We start from the raw sequence: 21,906 nt of genomic DNA on the forward strand, positions 1-21,906 counted from the left end.
TACTTCCAGAGATATCTCACCTTCGGGACCTGAATGGTGGTTTGCGAATTTCCACAACCGCAACTATATATATATATATATATATATATATATATATATATATATATATATATATATATATATATATATATATATATATATATATATATATATATATATATATATTTTAGATCCTCGTGGAGGATCTTTAAGTCTTACTCACGTTGTTGTTCTTCATCTTCTTCTTGTGGACTTTTTTGTTTCATGGCCTACAGTTTTCATCAAAACTTCCTGAAACTTAGCGTATATATGTAAAAATACCCTGCGCAGACAGTAATCATCTCCGATTTTGAAAATTCCTCCTACAAAAAAAGTTATGACGTCAAAATATCTCCGCTAATGGAAATCGCCTAAGAAATTATCTCCGAAATTCGGCAAGCTTTTTGAATTCTGTTTGCGGGAATCAAACGGGGCATTAGCAGAGATGAATTACTGCACATATGATGCATCACTATGACGTCATATCAATTTTTATGGTCATTCCTATTTTTTGCCATTTTTGTTTCACAAGCCTTCATCGGATTTTGGGAAACTTGCCATATATATGCAGAAAGCCCATGCACAGGCAGTAACCATCTCCGATTTTGGAAATTCTTCCTCGTTGTTTCACAACCCAGACTCTTCATCGGATCTTCGTGAAACTTGCCATGTATATGCAGGAAGCCCACGCGCAGGCAGTAACCATCTCCGATTTTGGAAATTCTTCCAAGTTGTTTCACAACCCAGAGTTTTCATCGGATCTTCGTGAAACTTGCCATGTATATGCAGAAAGCCCACGCGCAGGCAGTAACCATGTCCGTTTTTGGAAATTCTTCCTAGAAAAAAGTTGACGTCATAATATCGCCGCTAATGGAAATCGCCTATACCATTATCTCCGAAACTAGGCAAGCTGTTTGAATTTTGTTTGCTGGATTCAAGTCGGGCATTAGCACAGATATAATTTATCACAAACCTGATTCATCACAATGACGTCATATTCGTTTTTATGACATCATCATTAAGAGGATGAGGATCAGAGCTCATTTGAGCTTGTTTCTTTGTTGTTGTTGTTGTTGATGCTGTGAGCAAACTTTGGTACATCATGGGTGATGAAGGTTGTGGTTGTCTCATCAAAATTGTGTGTGTAATTTTGGAGAAGAGAGCAAATACCTATTTTAGGGGGTCAAAATCTCCCCCCCACCATCGACCCCCAGAATGAGCGCAGATTTTGATGCGGTCGATATTTTGATACATCAGGGGTGATGAAGGTTGTGGTCAAGTTTCATCAAAATCATGTGTGTAGCTTCGGGGAAGAGAGAAAAATACCTATTTTGTGGGCTTCGAACCTCCCTCCCCCCCCCCACCCTCCTCCGTAGAACCCCTTAATGAGCGCAGATTTTGATGCGGTCAATACACCTTCGTTGAGCATCAGATATGAAGCTTGTGGCCAAGTTTCATTAAATTTGTGTGTTTTAGTTCAAGCGATAATGACTGACGTGTTTACAGACTGATTCATTGACACACTGCTCAATCGCATAAGCTCACCTGATTAAAGTCCAGGTGAGCTAAGCATGTATTTGTATCTAAAGCATTCTCCATGGAACATTTTTGGAAGAATTAGGCTTTCATGGTGGACATTCTAAGACGTACAAAATAAGTAATAATAATAAAATGGACTTGATATAGCACCATATAAATCACCGAAAGATAAGAACACTAGAAAAACACCACAATTAACATAAATTTACTGAATCCCTAAAATGTTTTTTTTTTATTTTTATTTTTTGTATACCTTGGTCGAGGCTCGTATGAGAGCTAACACACAACTCACAGCAAGGAGGCATGAGACAAGAGGGGCGGGAGTGGAAGGGACAAAACATTGGGGAACAGACACAGGTGAACTGTGGAAGGGAGAGGGATGGGGATGGGACGGGGAACATGGCGAGGAGAAGATGGACATTACAGGGACTTTCAGGAAGGAAAGCAGGAGAATTGAAGGAAGTGGGCTTGGGTGGATTATCGGGGGTAGAAAAGATCGAGGATTTGGATGGGGGAAGATAAGAGGTGGTGGTGAACAGCTGTTTTGAAAGCCTGGAGGGAAGAATGGGAAAGAATAGAGTGAGGAAGTTTATTCCAAAGGCGGGAAAACAGAGGAATGAAAGAGTGAAGATGAGCAGTGATTCGTGATTTTGGTAGTTTTACCAGAAGGGGGTTGTTGGCGGACCTTGAGCGCCCTGTGGAAATGTGGTTGGGACAAATCGCAGAGAGAGCAGGGGGGGCAAGGCTGGAGAGGAGTCGGTAGAAGACAGAAAGACCACCGACCAACCTGCGGTGATTGAGTGAGAGGCCCAAAGACTCAGCTTCATTGCGGGAGATGCCAATGATCTTAAAAGCCCTGGTTTCGACAGCGTGAAGTCGAGAAAGGTGGGAGGCAGGAGCACCAGCCCAGAGGGGAGAGCAGTACTCCATCAGGCTACGGACAAAATGCACAAGTGCACAAGAATCCTTGTAAGATGAGGTTCATCATCGCAGGTGAACAGAGAAGACACTGAAACCGTTGTCGGGCAGTCTTACAGTGGGCCATAAAACTCATTTACAGTTATTCTGGTCTTTAAAAGTTCTGGATCATTGATAACCTCCAAACCTGTAATCGATAACATCCACGTCATTAACAACAGATGTATTGCTCAATGTCTTCCAACTTGTCATTTCCCCCCCCCCCCCCATATTATGCACTAACATTCCATATGACAAATTCATGGCCCCATTGGACAGAGCAGTAGATATAGCATTTCCCGAAAGTGCGGAAACATGTTTCGATTAATTGATGATGGATTTATATTTTATCAGTTACATGATGTACATATCTTTTGATCGATGTTTAAAAATGAATCCCGAGTGAAAGAGTGTGGGTTTCTTAATGTGCTGGTGTAGATTAAATTGGGAAGTAGCCATTGTTTTTTTTTTATTATGGCTGCAGCACAAGGCTCGAGAAGTCACAGAACGTGCACATGACCTGGTGAAAGACCTTGTGGCTGCTCTGCTGAACTTCCATACTTACACGGAGCAGCGCTCTCTCATCTACCCAGTGGATTCCTCGATGGACGTCATCTCAGCAGTTAACCAGAGGGTAAGCAGCCCAATGGGAGAACGTGTGCTTTTTGCAGTTTCTTGTGCACAAAGCCTCAGCTCATCAAAGAGCAGACAGTAAGGCAACAAGCAAGGCAATGAATGAACACAAAGGGAGAATAAAGATAGAAGAGGAGGAGACCCAGTAACCTGCAAAAAGAGGGTTGGGTTAGGGGGTTTATTTGAGGACAATATTGTGGGCAATGATGAAGGGTAACATGAGATGGTGGTATACTACAAACGTTTGAAGCTCTGGAGGGAAGAATGAGATTGAACAGCCTTAGGCAGGCAGTTTCACAATTGGGAGAAAAGAGGAACAAGGAAATGAAGGTTGATGGTGAGTCTATATTTTGTGAGTTTAATGAGATTAGGTTGACTGGAAGAATGCACATGTCCTGGAAGATATAGGGTGGGTTAGAGAAAGCGGAAAAAGAATACGAGAAAAATAGGGCTACTTTCATTCTCAAGCTAATTAAAAGTTGTCTTTTGTGCAGTTTTGTCATCACCTGCATGAAAACGCATCCCATGTACGTCCGATCGAACGGAGTCTCTGGCAGCTTCTTGAAAGTATAACAGAAGATAGTATGACCACATTGGTGAGTACTTAAATCTTTTCAATCGTTCCAGGTTGGGCTACAAAGTGGAACTGCTTATGTTTTATTTCAAATATTTGTGAAGATTTCTGCCTTGGCTTCTCATCTCAAATTTTGCCTCGACTTGTTTGTCAGATTAAAGTCAGAGTCGTTCACACAGCTTGTACTTCATTTGACGTGGCATTTTGCATGAGTCACAATCTGAGCGAGTGACGCATTCATGCACATCCGAGCATGTTGCACGACATACACATGCACCGTTTCCATGTATATCGTGTGCTGATATTTTAATATCCAAATCATTAAGTAATTGAAAGGTCCTGCTTAATCTATGCATGAAATCTTCATGTTGAGTTTTGATACCATAAACAACAACCAACCGAACACAATGGCTCGTAGACCTTCAAAGCTTCATGCGTGAGTTTTGATTCCATTAAAAAGCGATTCCTACTTTCTTCTTCACTTCATGAAAGACGACAACAGAGATGGCGACTCGAGTCGCAAATTTTGTGACTTGAGACTTCAGCTTGTGAACTTGTTGATTATGACGATGAATGAATGAACACTGTCGATGTCAAAATAAATACGTCTCGGTGATGTGTTTTCGACGAATTTTCATTCGATGTCTGGTAGGATGTGATTGTTATGTTCATCAACAAAGACTGCTGGAACTGTGCGCCAAAGGGACCACAAACTCGGTAAATAGATCGCGCCGAGCTTTGGAAATGTATTGGTCATACAGCGCCGAAAGTGCCGCTGAGCTCTGAGCCTCTGATCGCACATACATGTGTCTAGTGGAGTGAATGGAGGTAAGTTACTGAAAAAAAGCAAATAGAGCGATAGTATCTTTCATTCCATGGATTTGGCGTCCTTGAATTCAGTAGACATGTATGCCGTACATTATGCATATGGAATTATTGCTGCTGCTTGGTTCATACCCAATAAGCTTCTTCCGTGTTTTTATTTTTATTTTTTATTTTTTCGCAGGGTTGCCAGATTTTGAAAAGTGGAAACATTGTAATGGAACCTCAAAATTATCGTATTTTCAGAAGAATTTATCGTACAATTCCCACAAACCATGTGGAAAAAATTGTTTTTTTAACCGACATTAACCCACAATGCACAGCGACATTTCAATTTGCAAACGTCGACCGTCTTCGATTCGCGGCATCCTTCCAGAAAGTCTGTTACGAATTTGAAAGTTTACTGCACACAACAGCCAGGTCCTATAGATCAGTTATATCGGTAAGTATGTGTTTCTAGGTAGGGTTCCGTCCTATGTCTAATGGGTGATTAAGTGTACGTGCGCTGTGCAGTGATTTTCTTAGCTCTAGAATTTATATCCACAAAAATAACAACAACACTCTGGACCATTCCCCGCACGATGGCGTGTCGAACACTCATGTGGGCGGAGTTCCCTCGGTCACCGAAATTCTGACTCCACGCTTTGGCCAATCGGAAGGGTGCGAGCGCGTTTGCCGGCTTTCAGCCAATGGGCGCAGAGCGAGCTCCAAGAGAAGCAGTCTCTTCGGGGGGCGGGGGATCGAGACGCCCCGACACGCCCCCCGACCAATCACAGGGAGAACACCGATTTCCCCCGAACACCGAGACCGATTTCCCCCGGCGAATGAGGGGTGCGGTGACGTGAGACACATCCCCCTGACCCCCCGACCCCGGTGGGAGAAGAAATAGAAGGGACGGCGCGGTCATCTCGTGGCTGGTCTCGTCTTGTCGCTGGCTCTGGTCTCGTCGCGGTGATCCCTCACCTCATCATTATTCGAGCTGGCTGGCGTCCGTGGCTGAATCCTTGGTCCCTTGGTGCCTGGTATATCGGCGCGGGTTTGAGTCCCACCACCGAACAAGATCAACGTTACCGCACGAGGTGGGCAGGTGCAAGAACAGGCTCTTCCCTCAGCTCATCTTCCCTCCCAAGCTATAGGGCACAATAAAGGGCAACCGGCCCCAGTGTGTGTGTGTGTGTGTGTGTGTGTGTGTGTGTGTGTGTGTGTGTGTGTGTGTGTGTGTGTGTGTGTGTGTGTGTGTGTGTGTGTGTGTGTGTGTGTGTGTGTGTGTGTGTGTGTGTGTGTGTGTGTGTGTGTGGCGCCAGTCCGATAAGTAGACATTGTTTAAGTATCTCGCCCTTGTACATTGACTGCTTATTCGTGATAACTCTGCTCTGTGTTCCCCTCCCCAATTGTTGTTGTTAATAAATTCCCCTCTTGTTGAATGTACCAGCTCGTTCTTTGTCATTTCTGCCATTGGTTTGCCACGGTGTGTATTGGAGATTCGGAAGGCCGTTGCCGTAGTTGTACATTTGGACCGACGAGCCTCGGGTTACACACGGTTCGAGCACGGTAACGGCTCGTTCCGCTCAAGGCCTGCCGAGGGTGTGAATTCCCCTGTAAGCTTTGCCGTGTGGGTACTTAGGTATATTGAAGTTTGGCAATTAACCCTACTCCACGCGGTCAAATTATTGGTGATTCATGGTCCTGTTCGGGAGCCGTACCTTCGGACTTATCCGAGGGTCACGACCTAAATTCCGGTGTGTTCGGTGGATCCGACTTGACTGCTCCCCCTAGCGGTCGTGCTCACCACCGAGACCCAGGTCCACAAGTCATTCCCATTACTTCCTGTTTTTTCCCCTGACTGTTCACTGCCTCTGCTGTGCTCGTTTTCCCCCTTATGAACGCATCGATGCATGAGAGTTATAAAGCAACACCTTAGCTTCATAAACAGCCTTTAAAAAATCAAAACATGGAAGCATGTTGTGCAGTATGATGCACCACCTGAGAAACGAACGATCAAAACGTCCTTATACCAAATATTAAAAGGGAATGTTGTTGTATTTTTGAAAAGAGGAGATAAATGTGATGTTACATGATGCCTTTCATCACTCTGTGATATCACGTTGTGGACGGTTGAGCTCGACTGAAATGTCACAAAAAAATGACATAAAGTTAATACAGAGAATATCAACTCTGGATTGTCAGAGGCATATTTTGAAGTATTGTTTTAAAAGAAAAATTAATAATTTAAAACACATTTTGGTTGCTTTTTGACGAAACAGATTCTGACCATAGTTTGACGATTCACGAGTTTATTTAATGAGCATATCATGTTTAAAACGATCAATTTTTCTCCTTATTTATGCTTTCCTAAGTTGTTTATTTTTTTTTTGTCATAGACCAACATATGACCACTTTCTGAATTCATTGCATTCACCTGCACACTGTGATGTCATTTTTTAGCTCGCCTGTTCGAAGAACAGAGAGCTATAGCGATACCCCTGGCGTGAGCGTGAGCGTGAGCGTGATCGTGATCGTGAGCGTGAGCGTGAGCGTGAAAATGTAAAAAAATTTGTATTACGGAAAAACTCCTCGACGGATTTCGACGAAACTTGGTGGGGGGTTAGGTATGGTCCAAGGATCATGCCATTAGATTTTGGACTTGGTCCCCCCCCCCAAAAAAAAATTGTTTGATAATTTTTTTTTTTGCATTTCTACATGTTTTAAGTGATTTCCAACCCCCCAAAAAAATTGTTCGAGAAAAGAATTTTTTTTTGCATTTCTACATGTTTTAAGTGATTTCCAACCCCCCCCCCAAAAAAAAATTGTTAGAGAAAAAAACTTTTTTTTTGCATTTCTACATGCTTTAAAGTGATTTCCAACCCCCACCCCCAAAAAAAAATTGTTAGAGAAAAAAAATATTTTTGCAACTTTTTTTCAACAAAATTTCGATTTGTTTTTTTTGCATTTTTACATGTTTTAAGTGATTTCCAACCACCCCCCCCCCCCAAAAAAAAATTTCGGAGAAATGAACTATAACTCTGTCAGCACTGACATCATATTTAATGAATAAGTTATAATGTTCACTTGAGTGACCCAGCAGTATTGGCAGCGGAGGTTTTGCACTCTCCCGAGTGCTCCCCCTCTAGTTTCCTTTCTAATGTTTTTATCCACCACACTATTTTTTTATTCGCCCGATATATGTGTGTGTGTATATATGTATATATATATATGTATATATGTATATATATATATATATATATATATATATATATATATATATATATACATATATATATATACATATATATATATATACATACATATACATACATATATATATATATATATATATATATATATATATATTTATACAGATATATATATATATATATATATATATATATATATATATATATATATATATATATATATATATATATATATATATATATATATATATATATATATATATATATATATATATATATATATATATATATATATATATATATATATATATATAGGCGTATTATGTGATACTGGTCGTCCATCCGTCTGCCTGCCTGTCTGTCTGTCCGTCCGTTCCTGTCCGCACTCTAACTCCCAAAGTTTTCAACTTTCACGTTTCATATTTGGTACATAGGTACAGACTGTGGAGCCGGTGTGTCATGACATACGTTCGTCATCTAAAGTGGTTGCCATGGCAACCAGGATGCTGTTTTCCATGTAGTAGCACAATTCCGTATATACCTTCTTGTTAGGGCGTATATTGTGCTCACTTGCGCTCTTATTACTGATTACAATATACAAATACATATATTGCTTTATAATTGTACTTCACTGCAATGCTTTATGAAATATATTAATTATTAGACTCGTCTTTTAAAAACGATAAATGTATAAACAGGCGAGCATTAGGTGGCTTTGACACCAACTCTGGTTTTATTATCACCTAAATAATGGAGCCCTAACCTTAACTTGACATGTGCATGTCCACGGCCACACGCTTGGAAGTCAGAACTCAGAAATGACGTGTGCATTGCTCTTCTCAGTTGCTCTCTGTGCACGTGCTAACGTGATGTTACACCTGCGTGAAAAATGCTGCGTGAGGTGTAATGGTGGAGGTCATGATCTGCCCAGCAGACTGAGAGAAATGTTGTGAATTTTAAACTGAAAATTGAATGTCGAGTGCTTAATTCTTTTGGAATTATCGATGGTACATGATACAGGACGTTGAATCATCGTACAAAGACGATACTCATCGGACATCTGGCAACACTGTCACTTCGTTATCGGTAGCCTGGTGGAGATTCCGATGGTGATCTTATTTGCTTATAAACACTTGAATCACTGACCTTCCATATTCGGAGCGGAATCACCAAGATTAATGGCACGTAAAAGGCTGAGTCTGGTCACCGAGTTTCGTTACCGATTTGAAGCCATTTGGTCACCAAATATAACCATTACACCACCGAGTCTGGTCAACGAGTTTGAATTAAAGCAATTTAACTTTGTCATTTATTTTACAGAGTACACATACCCAAAAAATCATCAAGCTCATATAAACAACCAGTTCATGACTCGTGCAAACCTTTCACTCATTAAAGGATGACACGTAACCAAGGTCTATCTATGATATAAATTACAGTAAGGCGTGACACTTGATTTGAGATTTGACTTGCGAGTTGTTCTCATAGACTTGAGACTTGGCTCAGGTGACTTGTTGACATCTCTGGACGAGAACAGCACTCGATGGAACACATACATCTGTCAGGCTGAATAGGTTACGTTTTGCATCCCACGGATGGGCTGGATCTGCATCCGGACCTGATGGGGTCTGCAAATAGCGGAACCGCGAATGTCGGGGTCTGACAAATACTGCATATAGTTATTTGCCCTATCTCTTAATGGTGAAGAATCACTGAATAAATTCTAGGATCCAGATCAACGCCAAAATCGAATTGATTCATCCTTGTCAAACACCCAACATATCCAGCAAGTTTCGTCCGAAAACAATCCACAACTTTTTGAGATATCCTTCTCACAGACAGCCAAACAAGCAGGCAAACAGGTGAAAACATAACTTCCGTCCACCCTCGACGACAGAGACAGAAACATGATGACTCATGTTGGCTGCTGCTTACACTTGCAAATGAAGGAACCCCAGACTTTTATACGCCCGATATATATCATATTGTTGCGAATTCGCGCCCGCCGGCATGTGATCGGCCACGTAACTCGAATCGCGGCACGTCGCCCACCGGACGGACAATTCTGTCGTGACCCTCTCGGACTAACGCCAGGAACTAGTCACGGGTGGGCCTTTCAGCCTCACCACGATCGTGCCAATCGGCCCCCCGCGTGGGATAGGGTTGTTCGCCAAATTCGACCTACCTAAGTACCCACACGGAGGGTAGACCGGGCGATCGCACCTCGCCGCAGGTCGACTCCGGACACGGGCCACTTAAGCGACCCGTTCCGTACTATCGGGATAACCGAGCGGTGTTATCGTCGAACTCGACGGTTCCGATTAATTATCGGGCGTATTAAACCCACCACCAACCCTTTACGTGAAGCAAGATGGAGATTCAATTAAAGAAAAGACGAAGCGAAACGGGAAAACAGTTCAACATAATTCACATTTATTCCGCGGCACACGGAGAGCACACATATACAATTACAACAATTATGCACCAAAAGCAGATGTTACAAAAGAAACACAACAATGCCGATCTACTACCGACTACGCGAGCACACGGCAACACTTACACAGTTTTACCTTACAGACGGCGCCGACAACACATTTACTCAAAAGCAAAAGAAAAGGGCCACCCTCAAAGACAAGGGGGCAGACGGGGCCTGTGGGCCGCGAGACCGTGTGGATCCTACCCGTGTCTTGTGATGAGCCGCAAATGTGGCGGCGGTGCCCCGACTCCGCGCTCCTTCGCGGGTTTCGTTGGCACTGCTTGGAGTGGGGTGGGAACGGGGCCCCCTTTTCGCACTATCTCAGCGCGGGGGGGGGGGTGGAAAGGGGGGAATTGTTGATGCTCTGGGGAAAGAGGATAGCTGGCTTGCTTGTGTCCCGCGACGAGCGACTCCACTGCGACCTCGTCGACCGCCGTCTTCCTTGCCTCGGACCCGAGGTATCCGGTCCCCTCCGCACTTCTCCTCAGCCGACTGCAGCAAATCACCTCGACTGCGCTCCAGGCTCCAGGCTTCCTCTCTCTGCAGCTCCCCGAAGACTCCGAATCCCGACAGACTGCCACTCTCCAGACCTGACTTGACTGCCTCGACCTTCCTGACTCCAACTCACTGCCTCCAACCTTCTCTCCAACTCAAAAACTGGTCAAATTCGCCCCGCGCTCGGCGCTTTATAGTCCGGCAGGAGAACCCATATGCAAATTTCTGGATCAGAACGAGCTCGGGGGTGGAGCCATGCTCGCCCATTGGACGGAGAAAAAGGGGCGTGAGTCTCCCCTGATCCTCGAACTTTGATATATCGATTTTACTCCGACGCGCCTGGAGGCGGGGCCAAACCGCCCCGCGCTTGCTGATTGGACGGATCAGAAGTGGGCGTGTATCATTCCTGATCCGATTTCTCCTCGGAAAGGCCGCTATTTGCACCCGCGGCTCGGCGCGCGTCCCGCACGAGGCCAGGACAGCCTGACGCTCGGTGCCCACAAGCGGTGCGGGAATGGCCGCAGAAGGAGAGGCGAAGGTGGTGGAGGGTTTAAAGTGCTGGTCCATGGCCATGGCGACGTTTGGAATGGTGGTGATGCGGTGTTTGCGGGAGCGAGTTGTGAAGGCAAAGGTCGTGGCTGTTGGCGTTGTTGTTGTTGTGAAGCGGCGTTGCGGTTGGTGGTTGTTGTGTGATGGCGGTTGAGATTTGGTTGGTTCAAAATAAAGATAGATCAGAAAAACGGCTATCTTAAAGGGTCGCAGCCTGAATGAATCACATTTATTCCCTCTCAACAATGGGTTTGGGGCTTACTACACATGTACTTCCAGAGATATCTCACCTACAGGACCTGAATGGTAGTTTGCGGATTTCCTCAACCGCAACAATATTATGTGATACCGTCCGTCCGTTCCTGTCCGCACTCTAACTCCCAAATTTTTCAACTTTCACGTTTCATATTTGGTACATAGGTACAGACTGTGGAGACGGTGTGTCGCGACATAAGTTCGTCATCTAAAGTGGTTGCCATGGCAACCAGGATGCTGTTTTCCATGCAGTATCACAATTCTGCATACACCTTGTTTGGGCGTATATTGTGCTCACTTGCACTGTTGTTGTGAAATTATTTTCCACACCGTTTTTTGTGATTGCAATATCCTTATCCCTGTATACTCCACAATCCTGGTGTCGTTAAAAGGCAAGGATGTACGGTGATTTATTTATGCACGTCAAAGTCCAAACAAATTTGTCGAAGTGGGATTCGTGGTTGGGCAAGGTATAGAAGACAGCATGGCTCTCCAAACCTATTACCTCTGCCACCAAAGGTCGGCAGAGGTGATGTCTTCACCCGTCTTTGTCTGCCTGTGAGCAGGATATTTCAAAACGTTGTGGACGGATTCGGAAGAAACGAGCTGGATATGTTGGGTGCGTGACGAGGACGGATCGATTAGATGTTGGTTCAGGTCCGATGCTAATCTGGCCGATCATTGGGATACAAAAACGTAAACCGTTCCGCTTGGCGGAGGTATGCGCTCTACCGAGTGCCGTACTAGTTTTAAAATTGCGATAATAAGTCGAACGTTTGAGAAGCATGTCTTGCACAGAAATCCATATCAGTTGTCCTTCCGAGTCATCAAAGGCTTATTTTGACAAATTCAGACTGCTTTGTGTGTCATTCTTGTGTGCAAAGCTGCGGTTTCCCCTCCGTTTCGCCCCTATTGTTTACTGCATGCCGAACACACACACACACACACACACACACACACACACACACACACACACACACACACACACACACACACACACACACACACACACACACACACACACACACACACTTTCCAAGGTCGTAATTCTGAAGCTCCTTTTGTTTGGGTGATTCTCTGGCAACTTCTATCACCACGAACATTCCTGCTAAAACAACTCGGGGAGTTTAAAGGCATTTTTAAAAAATTATTTTGAAATCATGTAAACCTGGAGATAATACAACAGTCGCAATATTTTCTTCATTTTTGGAAAAATATGATGTTGACGTGTAATAATCTTTAAGTTAAAAAAAAACAAAAACAAACGAACAAAAAAAATACTGGACAGTTGTATTTAATATTTTTTTTTCTGTTTTTGAAATTTTTTTTCTGTTGTACTGTATTTTGACATATTTAATGTTAAACACAACTACATCAGCACTTGTCCCTTATGTTGCCACATTTTATATCAAAGAAATGAGGTTGTGCATTTTTCAGTTTTGTAACAGACTTTGGGTTGTTTCCTTGCACAAGGAAATGTTCTCAACTTCGATATGTGACAAAACATATCCCAGCATACTCGTACTGCAAGCATTCCGTGAAACATTTTGGGTTCCTCGTTTTGGAACCTCTTCTACCTGCTGTCCTGCTCGCTTGCACTTTCTCTTCGCCTTAACGCTGACTCCACTGGGTGATTCTGAGCTTTCCCTGACCGGGTCCGGCCGTCGATGGTCCGATGAACTTGAAAATTTGCACACGCATAGATCACCACGTAATGGACGCAGTGGTAAAAAGATCCCTGCAGGGTAGATTGGGAAAGAACGGCCTCTGGACTGCAGTTCCATCGACTGGAGAAGCGAGGAACAAAGGAATTGAGGTGTGCAGTCAGTTTGGGTTTTGGAAGTTTAACGACGACAGGGTTATGGAAGAATGCGTGCATCCTGAATTGCTGGTGAGGTTCGGAGAATTGAGAGAGCGGAGGGAGCAATGTCGGAGAAGAAGCGGTTTAAAAAATATATAACAGAGACAGAGACAGACCAAGCATCAACCTGCCAGTGATGTGAAAGCAACAGACCTTGTGCTTCGGCCTCATCACGGGAGATTCCAATAATGTTGAGCTTTATATTTCACAGAATCCAGGAGAGACAGACATTTTGCTGGAGTGCCAGCCCAAAGGAGAGAGAGCAATACAAAAAGATGAGCTATGGACAAAGAAGATGCCCCACAGACAACTTAGATCAGCAGAGTGTGCCCAATCTGTGGCTGGCTTTGGGGAGACCAGCTTTGTTATGGGGTTGGCCAAGGAAAGGTGATGGCTGTTGGTGAACCATAGAAGCGCAAGAGACTGAACCTTTTCCAGTGGCTGACCATGGAACTATATGGGTGGGTTAGTTTGACGATCCTTCCAGAGCGACAGGATGAGACGGTGAGAAAAACAAAAGTAAAAGAGAACATTTCATTATTCCTGAATATTTCTTTTTACCCAAATTTTTCTTGGACACAATGTTGAGGAATATTTTGATGAAATTGCAGTTAAACTGAATGTAGCACTTCCCTTTTGTGAGCCGTTTTAACTTCCTTTGATATCCATTTCATGATTCTTTAGTCTTGAAGTTGCACTTCCTTGACCATCTCCTGCACATTTTCTTCTCTTTCCCTTTGACCTTAAATACACTTTGATGACGGCAGATACAATTGTTATTAATTTACAATGTTGTTTTTTTTCCATTGTCCTTTAGGAAACTGCTACCTTGTTGAAAGTGTTTTCTGACAGCTTTGCCACCTATGTGTCATACCTGGCTAAGCTGTTACCATACCAGCTGAAGAGGTGCATTTTCACATCAAAAAATACACCTTTGGCCTGTTTATTGTTTGTATTTTTAAATCCATTAATAATTTCCGTTTATTCTCCATAAATCGTTGTGATGCAATTTGTTAAATGCTTTTTGGAAAAAAAAATATCCTCTGAAAGTACCGTAGCCACCTGTCTGCTTTTTCATGGGCCTGAATTGCTGCTTTTCTCATTAACTCGTGGTGAGCAGTCTCGATGAGGAGTGCATGTCTCCCTTGTGCACCACGGCTCTACGTGCACGGAATCGCGATCTCCAGAAAGACTTGGCTGCACTCACGACTGCCTTTCAAAAAGTGCACTGTTACATATCGCTCTTAGCCCTCCCAAGTGCGTACGTCGTGTGTGTGTGTGTGTGTGTGTGTGTGTGTGTGTGTGTGTGTGTGTGTGTGTGTGTGTGTGTGTGTGTGTGTGTGTGTGTGTGTGTGTGTGTGTGTGTGTGTGTGTGCATTGCTTATCCATGTCAGTTGAACTCAGGTGATCAAAAGGAGCGGTCTACTTGTGATTTGTACTCGGGTTTGAAAACGATTTTCTGTTTTTCATATTCCGATCTGAGCACCTGTCTCATTATGCTGGGATTCCAAGTTTGCATCCCGTATCCTGTGTTGATTACCTCCGCCTCCAGAGGTGAAGGAGGTTATGTTTTCACCCCTTTCTTTCTGTTTGTTTGTTTGTTTGTGTACAAGATATCTCAAAAATTTGTGGACGGATCCAGATGAAATTTTGTGGACAGGTTCGGTGTGTGACAAGGACGAACTGATTCGATTTGGTTGAAGATCTGGATCCTGATCTGGATACGGCAATTATTTAATTTTTAAAGTGATTCTTCACCATTGAGAGATAGGGTCAAAAACGATATACAGTATGATGCCTCAAAAAGTTGTGGACGGATTCGGATGAAACTTGGTGGACAGGTTGGGTGTGTGACAAGAAAGCATCGATTCAGTTTTGGTGAAGATCCGAATCCAGATCTGGATACGACAATTATTTAATTTTTAAAGTGAGTCTTCACATTGAGAGATAGGGCCAAAAACGATACAGTTCTGTATAGCATGATATTTCAAAAATGTATCGGGCCCGATATGTTCTCGTGGATCAGGCATTACGTGGCGGATGTATGCGTCTCTCTGATGGATGTTAAACAGCGTGTTCCGTCTGCCCGCATAAGTTGGTAGACGTTAAACATCCATAAGTATCATTCGCGAAGAGTAGACGAGCTATTGCCAACACCATGATTAAATACCAAATTCCTGCCATAACCAGCAGAGGACATTGTGCATCGGTGCACAGCCGTGCCCTCGGCCAATGATGCTACCCCGTTACCTTTGTGGTAGTAGTACCGCAGTAGTACCGCAGGTAGCAAGGCATTATCACTATCGTATGCTATATCACAGCCTTGTGCTGCATACGAACGTAGAAGTATAACAAATTTGGTGCAATGAACAAGAATTATAGCAGCAAATCCTGTCTTAACGATATATTAGCGCTTTGGTGCAAATAAACAGCAGGAGAAATAAAAGAAAAGGATCGTTCAAACGAATGTCCAACAAGTGAAGCATTCCAGCATCTCTCGGCCGGCATCCATTAAAATAATTCCACTCTGAAAGCTGCAGGAGACATGAGCAGTTCCTGTGGCCGCATCCTGAAGCCAATGCAAAGTTGTATAATTCCATACTGCTTCCATACTGTATTTACATTATTTTTCTTTACACGTCTTGTTTTTTTTTTTTGGTTTTTCTCTCTTTATTTCTGTTGTTCTTTTTCCCTTCCTTTTACTTCTGAACGATTAGGCTTTGAAAAGTTGGTTAGGTCTTATAAGGTGTGGTGCAGGTGTGATTGTTTGTTTGTGTGCCCTCTTCAAGGCACCATTGTTTTCTTACTTTTCGCTCACCTGGAACATTGTTCCAGGGAGCTGATGAGTAATTCTGAAGTTTCGTTGTGATCTTTGTAGAATTCTTTAGTTGTTGTGGAATTCCATTTTATTTTCTTACTTTTTGTTAACCGTTTAAGCGATTTGATTGTAAAATCCTGTTACTCAAATCTGACAGACACCGATAGAATCACTGTCCACAAAATAGAGTGCTTTCCTTCAGAGAACAATTTTATTTTTAACTTGTGAGTACAAACACTCAGTTGTCAGCATCCACCAGTTTATTTCACCCTCACACCCCACAATGAACTTCTCACTCATATATATATATATATATATATATATATATATATATATATATATATATATATATATATATATATATATATATATATATATATATATATACATATATATATATATATATATATATATATATATATACACATTGGTAGAGTGGAGAGGGTTTGATAAGCATATAGGTTAAAAGAACACAAAAATGTATTACGTGTCCACTAAATGGACAGCAAATGACATAATTAATATCAAAAGTAACAGTGTTATCAGAAAGGTCACCTTGGACTTGGAGAGAATTAAACAAATGTCCAGAAGTGTGCAAAGGAATACAGGATAAGACATTTAGGTTATAGGTTTAACAATTTAAAAAATGATTATGAACATGCGAAAAGTACATAACTTCAACCCAGTGAGACAAACAGCAAAGGTCTCTTTTCTCAAAGAGGAATATTCCCCAACAGAGCTTATGGGATGGCGTGTCGTCCGTCCATCCGTCTGTCCACAACTACTTTCAACTTCACTGAAACCACACGTATGGTTTTGATGAAATTTTATAACGACGTTCATCACCATGTACGTACCAAAGCTTGTTCATGGCATTAAAAAAAATCAGGCACTAAGGGGGTCTATGGGGGTTGCCCCCCAAAATTGGTATTTGCTTTCTTCTCAGAAACTACACATGCAATTCTGACGAAAGTTGATCATAGCCTTAATCACTCATGACGTACCAAAGTTTGTTCACGGCATTAAAAACAATAAATCAGGGTCTGAGGGGGATTATGGGGGGGGTGTACTACCCCCCCCCACCCACAAAGAGATATTTGCTTTCTTATCAGAAGCGACACACACAATTCTGATGAAACTTCACCACAACCTTCATCACCCATGGTGTACCAAAGTTTGTTCCTGACGTGAGAAAAATCAGGGTGTAAGGGTGGGTTGCCCATGAAAATATGTATTTGCTTTTTTTCTCCGAAACTACACGCACAATTTCGATGAAACTGCACCACAACCTTCATCACCCGTGATGTACGAAACTTTTTTCATGGCATTAAGAAAATATCCATATGTATTTACTTTCTTTTCCATTGCATATTTTGTGAGTCATCCATGCCTTCCAGTGGTTCCTTGGTCTTCTTATCCAGCAGTGACCGGGTGAGCGCCCAGGGGCTCCATGTTTTATCACTGATATATTATCCACTTCGTTTTTATAGTTTGTTAAGAAATTACTTTTTTGTTTTGATCGAGGTGGCATTAATGACAGCTTATTATCCAGCAGTCACACAACTCTTCTTCCCCTAAAGTAACCAATGTGTGCAGCTGGTGATCTAATTTACTGCCACGTGTCACACTGACAAATCTGGGTTACCTATAACTATAATTGCTTCTACTTATCTTGTTTAATGGCAGGAAAGCTGAGATGTCGATGTGCTCCCCTCGATGGCTGTCCGGTCTTGATTCAATTTCTGAAAAATTGGTTCTGAATTGCAATATTGTTCCTCTTCAGGCCAGTTATTGAATTGAGGAATGTGCCATCACTTTGGATGGGACATTAAGCTGGGTGTCTCATCTATAAACTATCGCTTGTGGATGTTGATGACCTCACGGTACCTTTCAGGATGAGTAGACCATGCTATTCAGGTACCCTGGGCAAATTTCAAATTTGGTATTCAGGTACCCTGAGCTAATGTACAGGGGCACTGCATCAGTGCCATATCTTTACATTGGTAATGGCAAAACCGGCAAATCAAAATTCGTTTCTCAATCGAGCTTAAACGTGTCTGATTGTCCATTGTGTCAAGCTTGTATTTGTTATTAATCTTATCTATATGTTGCCCCACGAGTACAGTACAGTACTGTACACTGTAGTTGATACATTAAGAGTTTGTTTTTTCATGTTTCCTGAGCTTTTACAATTATTTGCATCTTGTTAAAGAACATACAAAATGACTTTCCCATTTGATGATGTTTTGTTTTCCACCTGAATGTTGTTAGGAGGATCAAAGGGGTTTGAATGCATAATTTTCAGATTGTGGTATTGTACCAGTTATTAAAAATAGGACCACTGGACCTGTAGCTTATCTGGGCCATGGCCTCATGTTGAAACCCAAATATAGTAGTATTCTGACTGGTGGGTCTGGAGAGGAAGGTTTTTGAAGGAATTTACGTGGTTTTCCCAAACATTTTCTCAGTCCGCCATTTTGACACACTTTCGGTCACGTGATCGGCATGACCTCTGCAATTTAATATCACGACCCTGTCCTAATGTTGTATCCCAAATTTGGTAGCATTCTGATTGGTGGGTCGAGAGAAGAGGATTTTGGAAGGAATTTGTGCGACCGCCATTTTGACACACTTTTGGTCGCGTGATCAGCATGTCCTCCACAATTTAACTTCAGGACTCTATCCAAATGTTGTCACCCAAATTTGGTAGCATTCTGACTGGTGGGTCTGGAGAATGAGATTTTTGAAGAAATTTACTTGGTCGGCCATTTTGATCGACTTCAAGTCACGTGCCCGGAACGAGCTTTGCAATCCCTGTTACCAGTCAGGAGAGGAACGTTGCTGCCAAATTTCAGCCGGATCGGCCCAGTGATTTGGCAGGAGAAGTCAAAATCGGAGACTGACAGACGGACGGATGTAGGAATGTAAATTCCAGATAAGCTAAAAATGAGCCGATGCATTGTCAACCCATGACTGCCATTTGTAGAGTTGACTTGATTTTAACAGCTGCTAATCAATGAAACATTTTATGCTTTTGTTTTCTTGTTGATCTGGTGTTTTGAATGTTTATATTGATTATTTTCGTGACAATAACCATCGGCAGGCTTTTATTGTTCGTGTTGAAATGGCTACATTGTAGTATGAATGTCGTTCTGCTGTTGTGCAGACACTAGCCCTGCAGAGCTGCATCCAGACAACCACAGTGTGGTGTTCACAAAGCTTGCGGAAGCCCTACACAGTCTACATCAAGCTGTTGAAGGTTTGAGTTTTCGCCCGTTGTCGATAATTAATCGTGCAGATTGCTCTTGTCGGAGGACTTGGCATTTTTTTTATTTTTTTTTGGTGTTTGTTTCCAAGAAGAGCTTTCACATGTAGTTACGTAACAAAAACAGCTTGCGAATTTGACACCGTCGAGTGCAGACACTTCATACCTTTGATGGCAGGTGTGGCCATGAACTTTATATTCTTATAATCTTGGCTCTCTACTCGCTCTCTGCAGAGTTGAGCCGGCATTACGCCCTGAAAGTAAGCTTGGAGCATGAACTTCCTACAGCCAGCCAGAAACTTCGCACGACTGACGAGTGTGTCATCTCTTCAATACTGGCACTTACAAACGTCACCAAAAAGGTTTGATTTGCCGATGGCATTCCTTTCTTGCTCCTTTGCCAGTGGCTACTACGATATTCCCATTCCAATGTTACATTGATACCTCTTTGCTGTGAAACATGAAATGTCAATGACATCTCTTACCACGGGGTATGTGTCAGACGTAGCACCATTTGGTGCCCGATGATAACGAAAAGAAGTGTAAATATGGTGCAATTCCGACTTTTAAAATTATTTTATTTATTTATTTATTTATTTTAATGGTGTTCCTTCTCAAGTTTGTTTCAGCCATCTTCCAAACACATTTTATGTTGGTCGTCATGTTTTTTTTTTTGTTTTGTTTTTTTCAACCTCAACGGATTATCCAAGAACATCGAAAATGATAGTTCAATTTGCTCAGAGATCATGGTAACACAAAAATTAGCTTCCTGGATGCAGAGAAACTAATCCATCCATTCATCACATCCATTGGGACCAGACTCTTTGCAGAGCGTCGGTGCTTCCGAAGCAGTCTCCTGGGCTATTGGGCACAATCCTGGACGGGTCGCCACTCCGACGCAAGATACTCGAATGGCTGATCATCACAGCAAGATGGTACTCATTTTGCCGACCTCGGAAGGATGACAGGCTGAGTCAACCCTACCTGGTATAAATTCAATGGCTGAGCAGAATTGGAACTCAGGACCCAAGGATCTCAAGCCCACCACGCTAACCATTAAGCCAACATCAGGCATATAGGAACTAATGAATGCGCAAAAATTACCCCATCTCCAAAGAGATGCAAAAACTTATTCCTGGGTGTCCATTACTTGGATTGGAAGCTACGTTTTACCGACAAGCCACGTAAGCGAACGGCAGCAGGTAACTGTATACGAGGTACTTTTGAGTAATCGTCATTCATTATGAAATCCCCAAGACAGTTTCACGTCAAAAGTGATTTCATTTCTCACTGAACAATTGTATTGAATAAATGAGCAATCAAGGGGTTTTGTTTCCTGTCGTTCAAATCCACAAGTAATTTGCTGGCAATTCTGTACAATTGATCGTGGGAAAACTTATTTCGATTTTCCCACTTTCAGTAACGGTTTGTCACGACCATGGAAAACAATTGCTAATGTCTTTTTTTGGCGGGGGGGGGGAGGGGGCGGTATGAAGATGAGAGCCGAGGTTGAGCCGGACATCAAACATTTTGACTTTAAAATGGCCAATGGTATTATTTCTGTTGGCAGGACAAGGTTGGCGAAAATACCAAATCGTTTATAAATGAGAAAGTAAAGTAGCTTTTAACGGCTTTTTTTGTTGTTGTGCAAAAATCAACGTGTTTTCATTATAATTCTAAGACGTGTTAGCCTTACACTATTGCAGACAGTGCCGCACGCATCCATAATCGATGTGGCCTTGTGGCCTGCATGTTGTCAGCACATAACAGCCATGATATTTGTAGAAGGGCAATTCTCATCGATTGTGCATTGACTGGGTGACCACCTGTGCTGCGACGAAGTTCCAAAGCAGTACGTGAGCGCACCGACGCTGCTTTGGGATGGAAAACCTTTTTTGGTCTTGTGTTCAGGGGATGCGTGGGAAAAAATTGGTTGCACGACCTTTGATTAAATGCCACGTCTCAAAATGGGACATTTGGAATTCCCATGAATCTGGAGAGCAGTATTTAATAGCGATAAGACACATTTTGGAACATTGCCATTTCTCTACTGTGATGGAAGTTCCTTGATCGCATCAATTAAACCTGGAAGGAAATTTTGGATGGTCTTTAATTGGGAATTATTTATTTTGCGAATGTAGTAACAATAGGTTGTCTGTAGTGTGCCACCGCAGGACGCTTTCATGCGGTTCTATTGCCTTCCCTTTTTCTTGCAAGCAGTAATTGTTCCAAGTATTCGTGATGTGCAAAGATAAACTGGCTCAGCTTGTGTTTGAACGGCTTGTAAGTGATACACGGACCTTTTTCAGGTGGCCACTTTCTTCACCAGCAACATGGACTTCTTTTCAAGACCTGAAACAAGCTGGGCAGGGGGTCGGCAGGGAAGGGCAAAATGTTTTGTGCCCGAAGAATGCACACTGCGTTACCGGAAACATGCGGCCAACTACATC

At 42.6% G+C, this 21,906-nt stretch overlaps 1 protein-coding gene across 3 annotated transcripts in view; it reads left to right on the top strand.

The window, feature by feature from the left end:
• The window catches only part of PPP1R21 (protein phosphatase 1 regulatory subunit 21), a 139,427-nt gene that overhangs the window by 72,910 nt on the left and 44,611 nt on the right, over nt 1-21,906 (top strand). For all 3 annotated transcript variants that reach the window (XM_085894131.1, XM_085894132.1, XM_085894130.1), the window contains exons 10-16: nt 2,999-3,148; nt 3,642-3,743; nt 14,191-14,279; nt 14,494-14,630; nt 19,358-19,450; nt 19,691-19,818; nt 21,766-21,906. The exon at nt 21,766-21,906 is cut by the window's right edge and continues 15 nt beyond it. In XM_085894131.1, coding sequence (XP_085750257.1) covers nt 2,999-3,148; nt 3,642-3,743; nt 14,191-14,279; nt 14,494-14,630; nt 19,358-19,450; nt 19,691-19,818; nt 21,766-21,906 — 840 coding nt within the window. The remainder of the gene's footprint in view (nt 1-2,998; nt 3,149-3,641; nt 3,744-14,190; nt 14,280-14,493; nt 14,631-19,357; nt 19,451-19,690; nt 19,819-21,765) is intronic.

The sequence above is a fragment of the Eptatretus burgeri genome, chromosome 9, assembly GCF_056783735.1.
Source record: "Eptatretus burgeri isolate ZD-2024b chromosome 9, Ebu_testis_v1, whole genome shotgun sequence".
Lineage (NCBI taxonomy): Eukaryota > Metazoa > Chordata > Myxini > Myxiniformes > Myxinidae > Eptatretus > Eptatretus burgeri.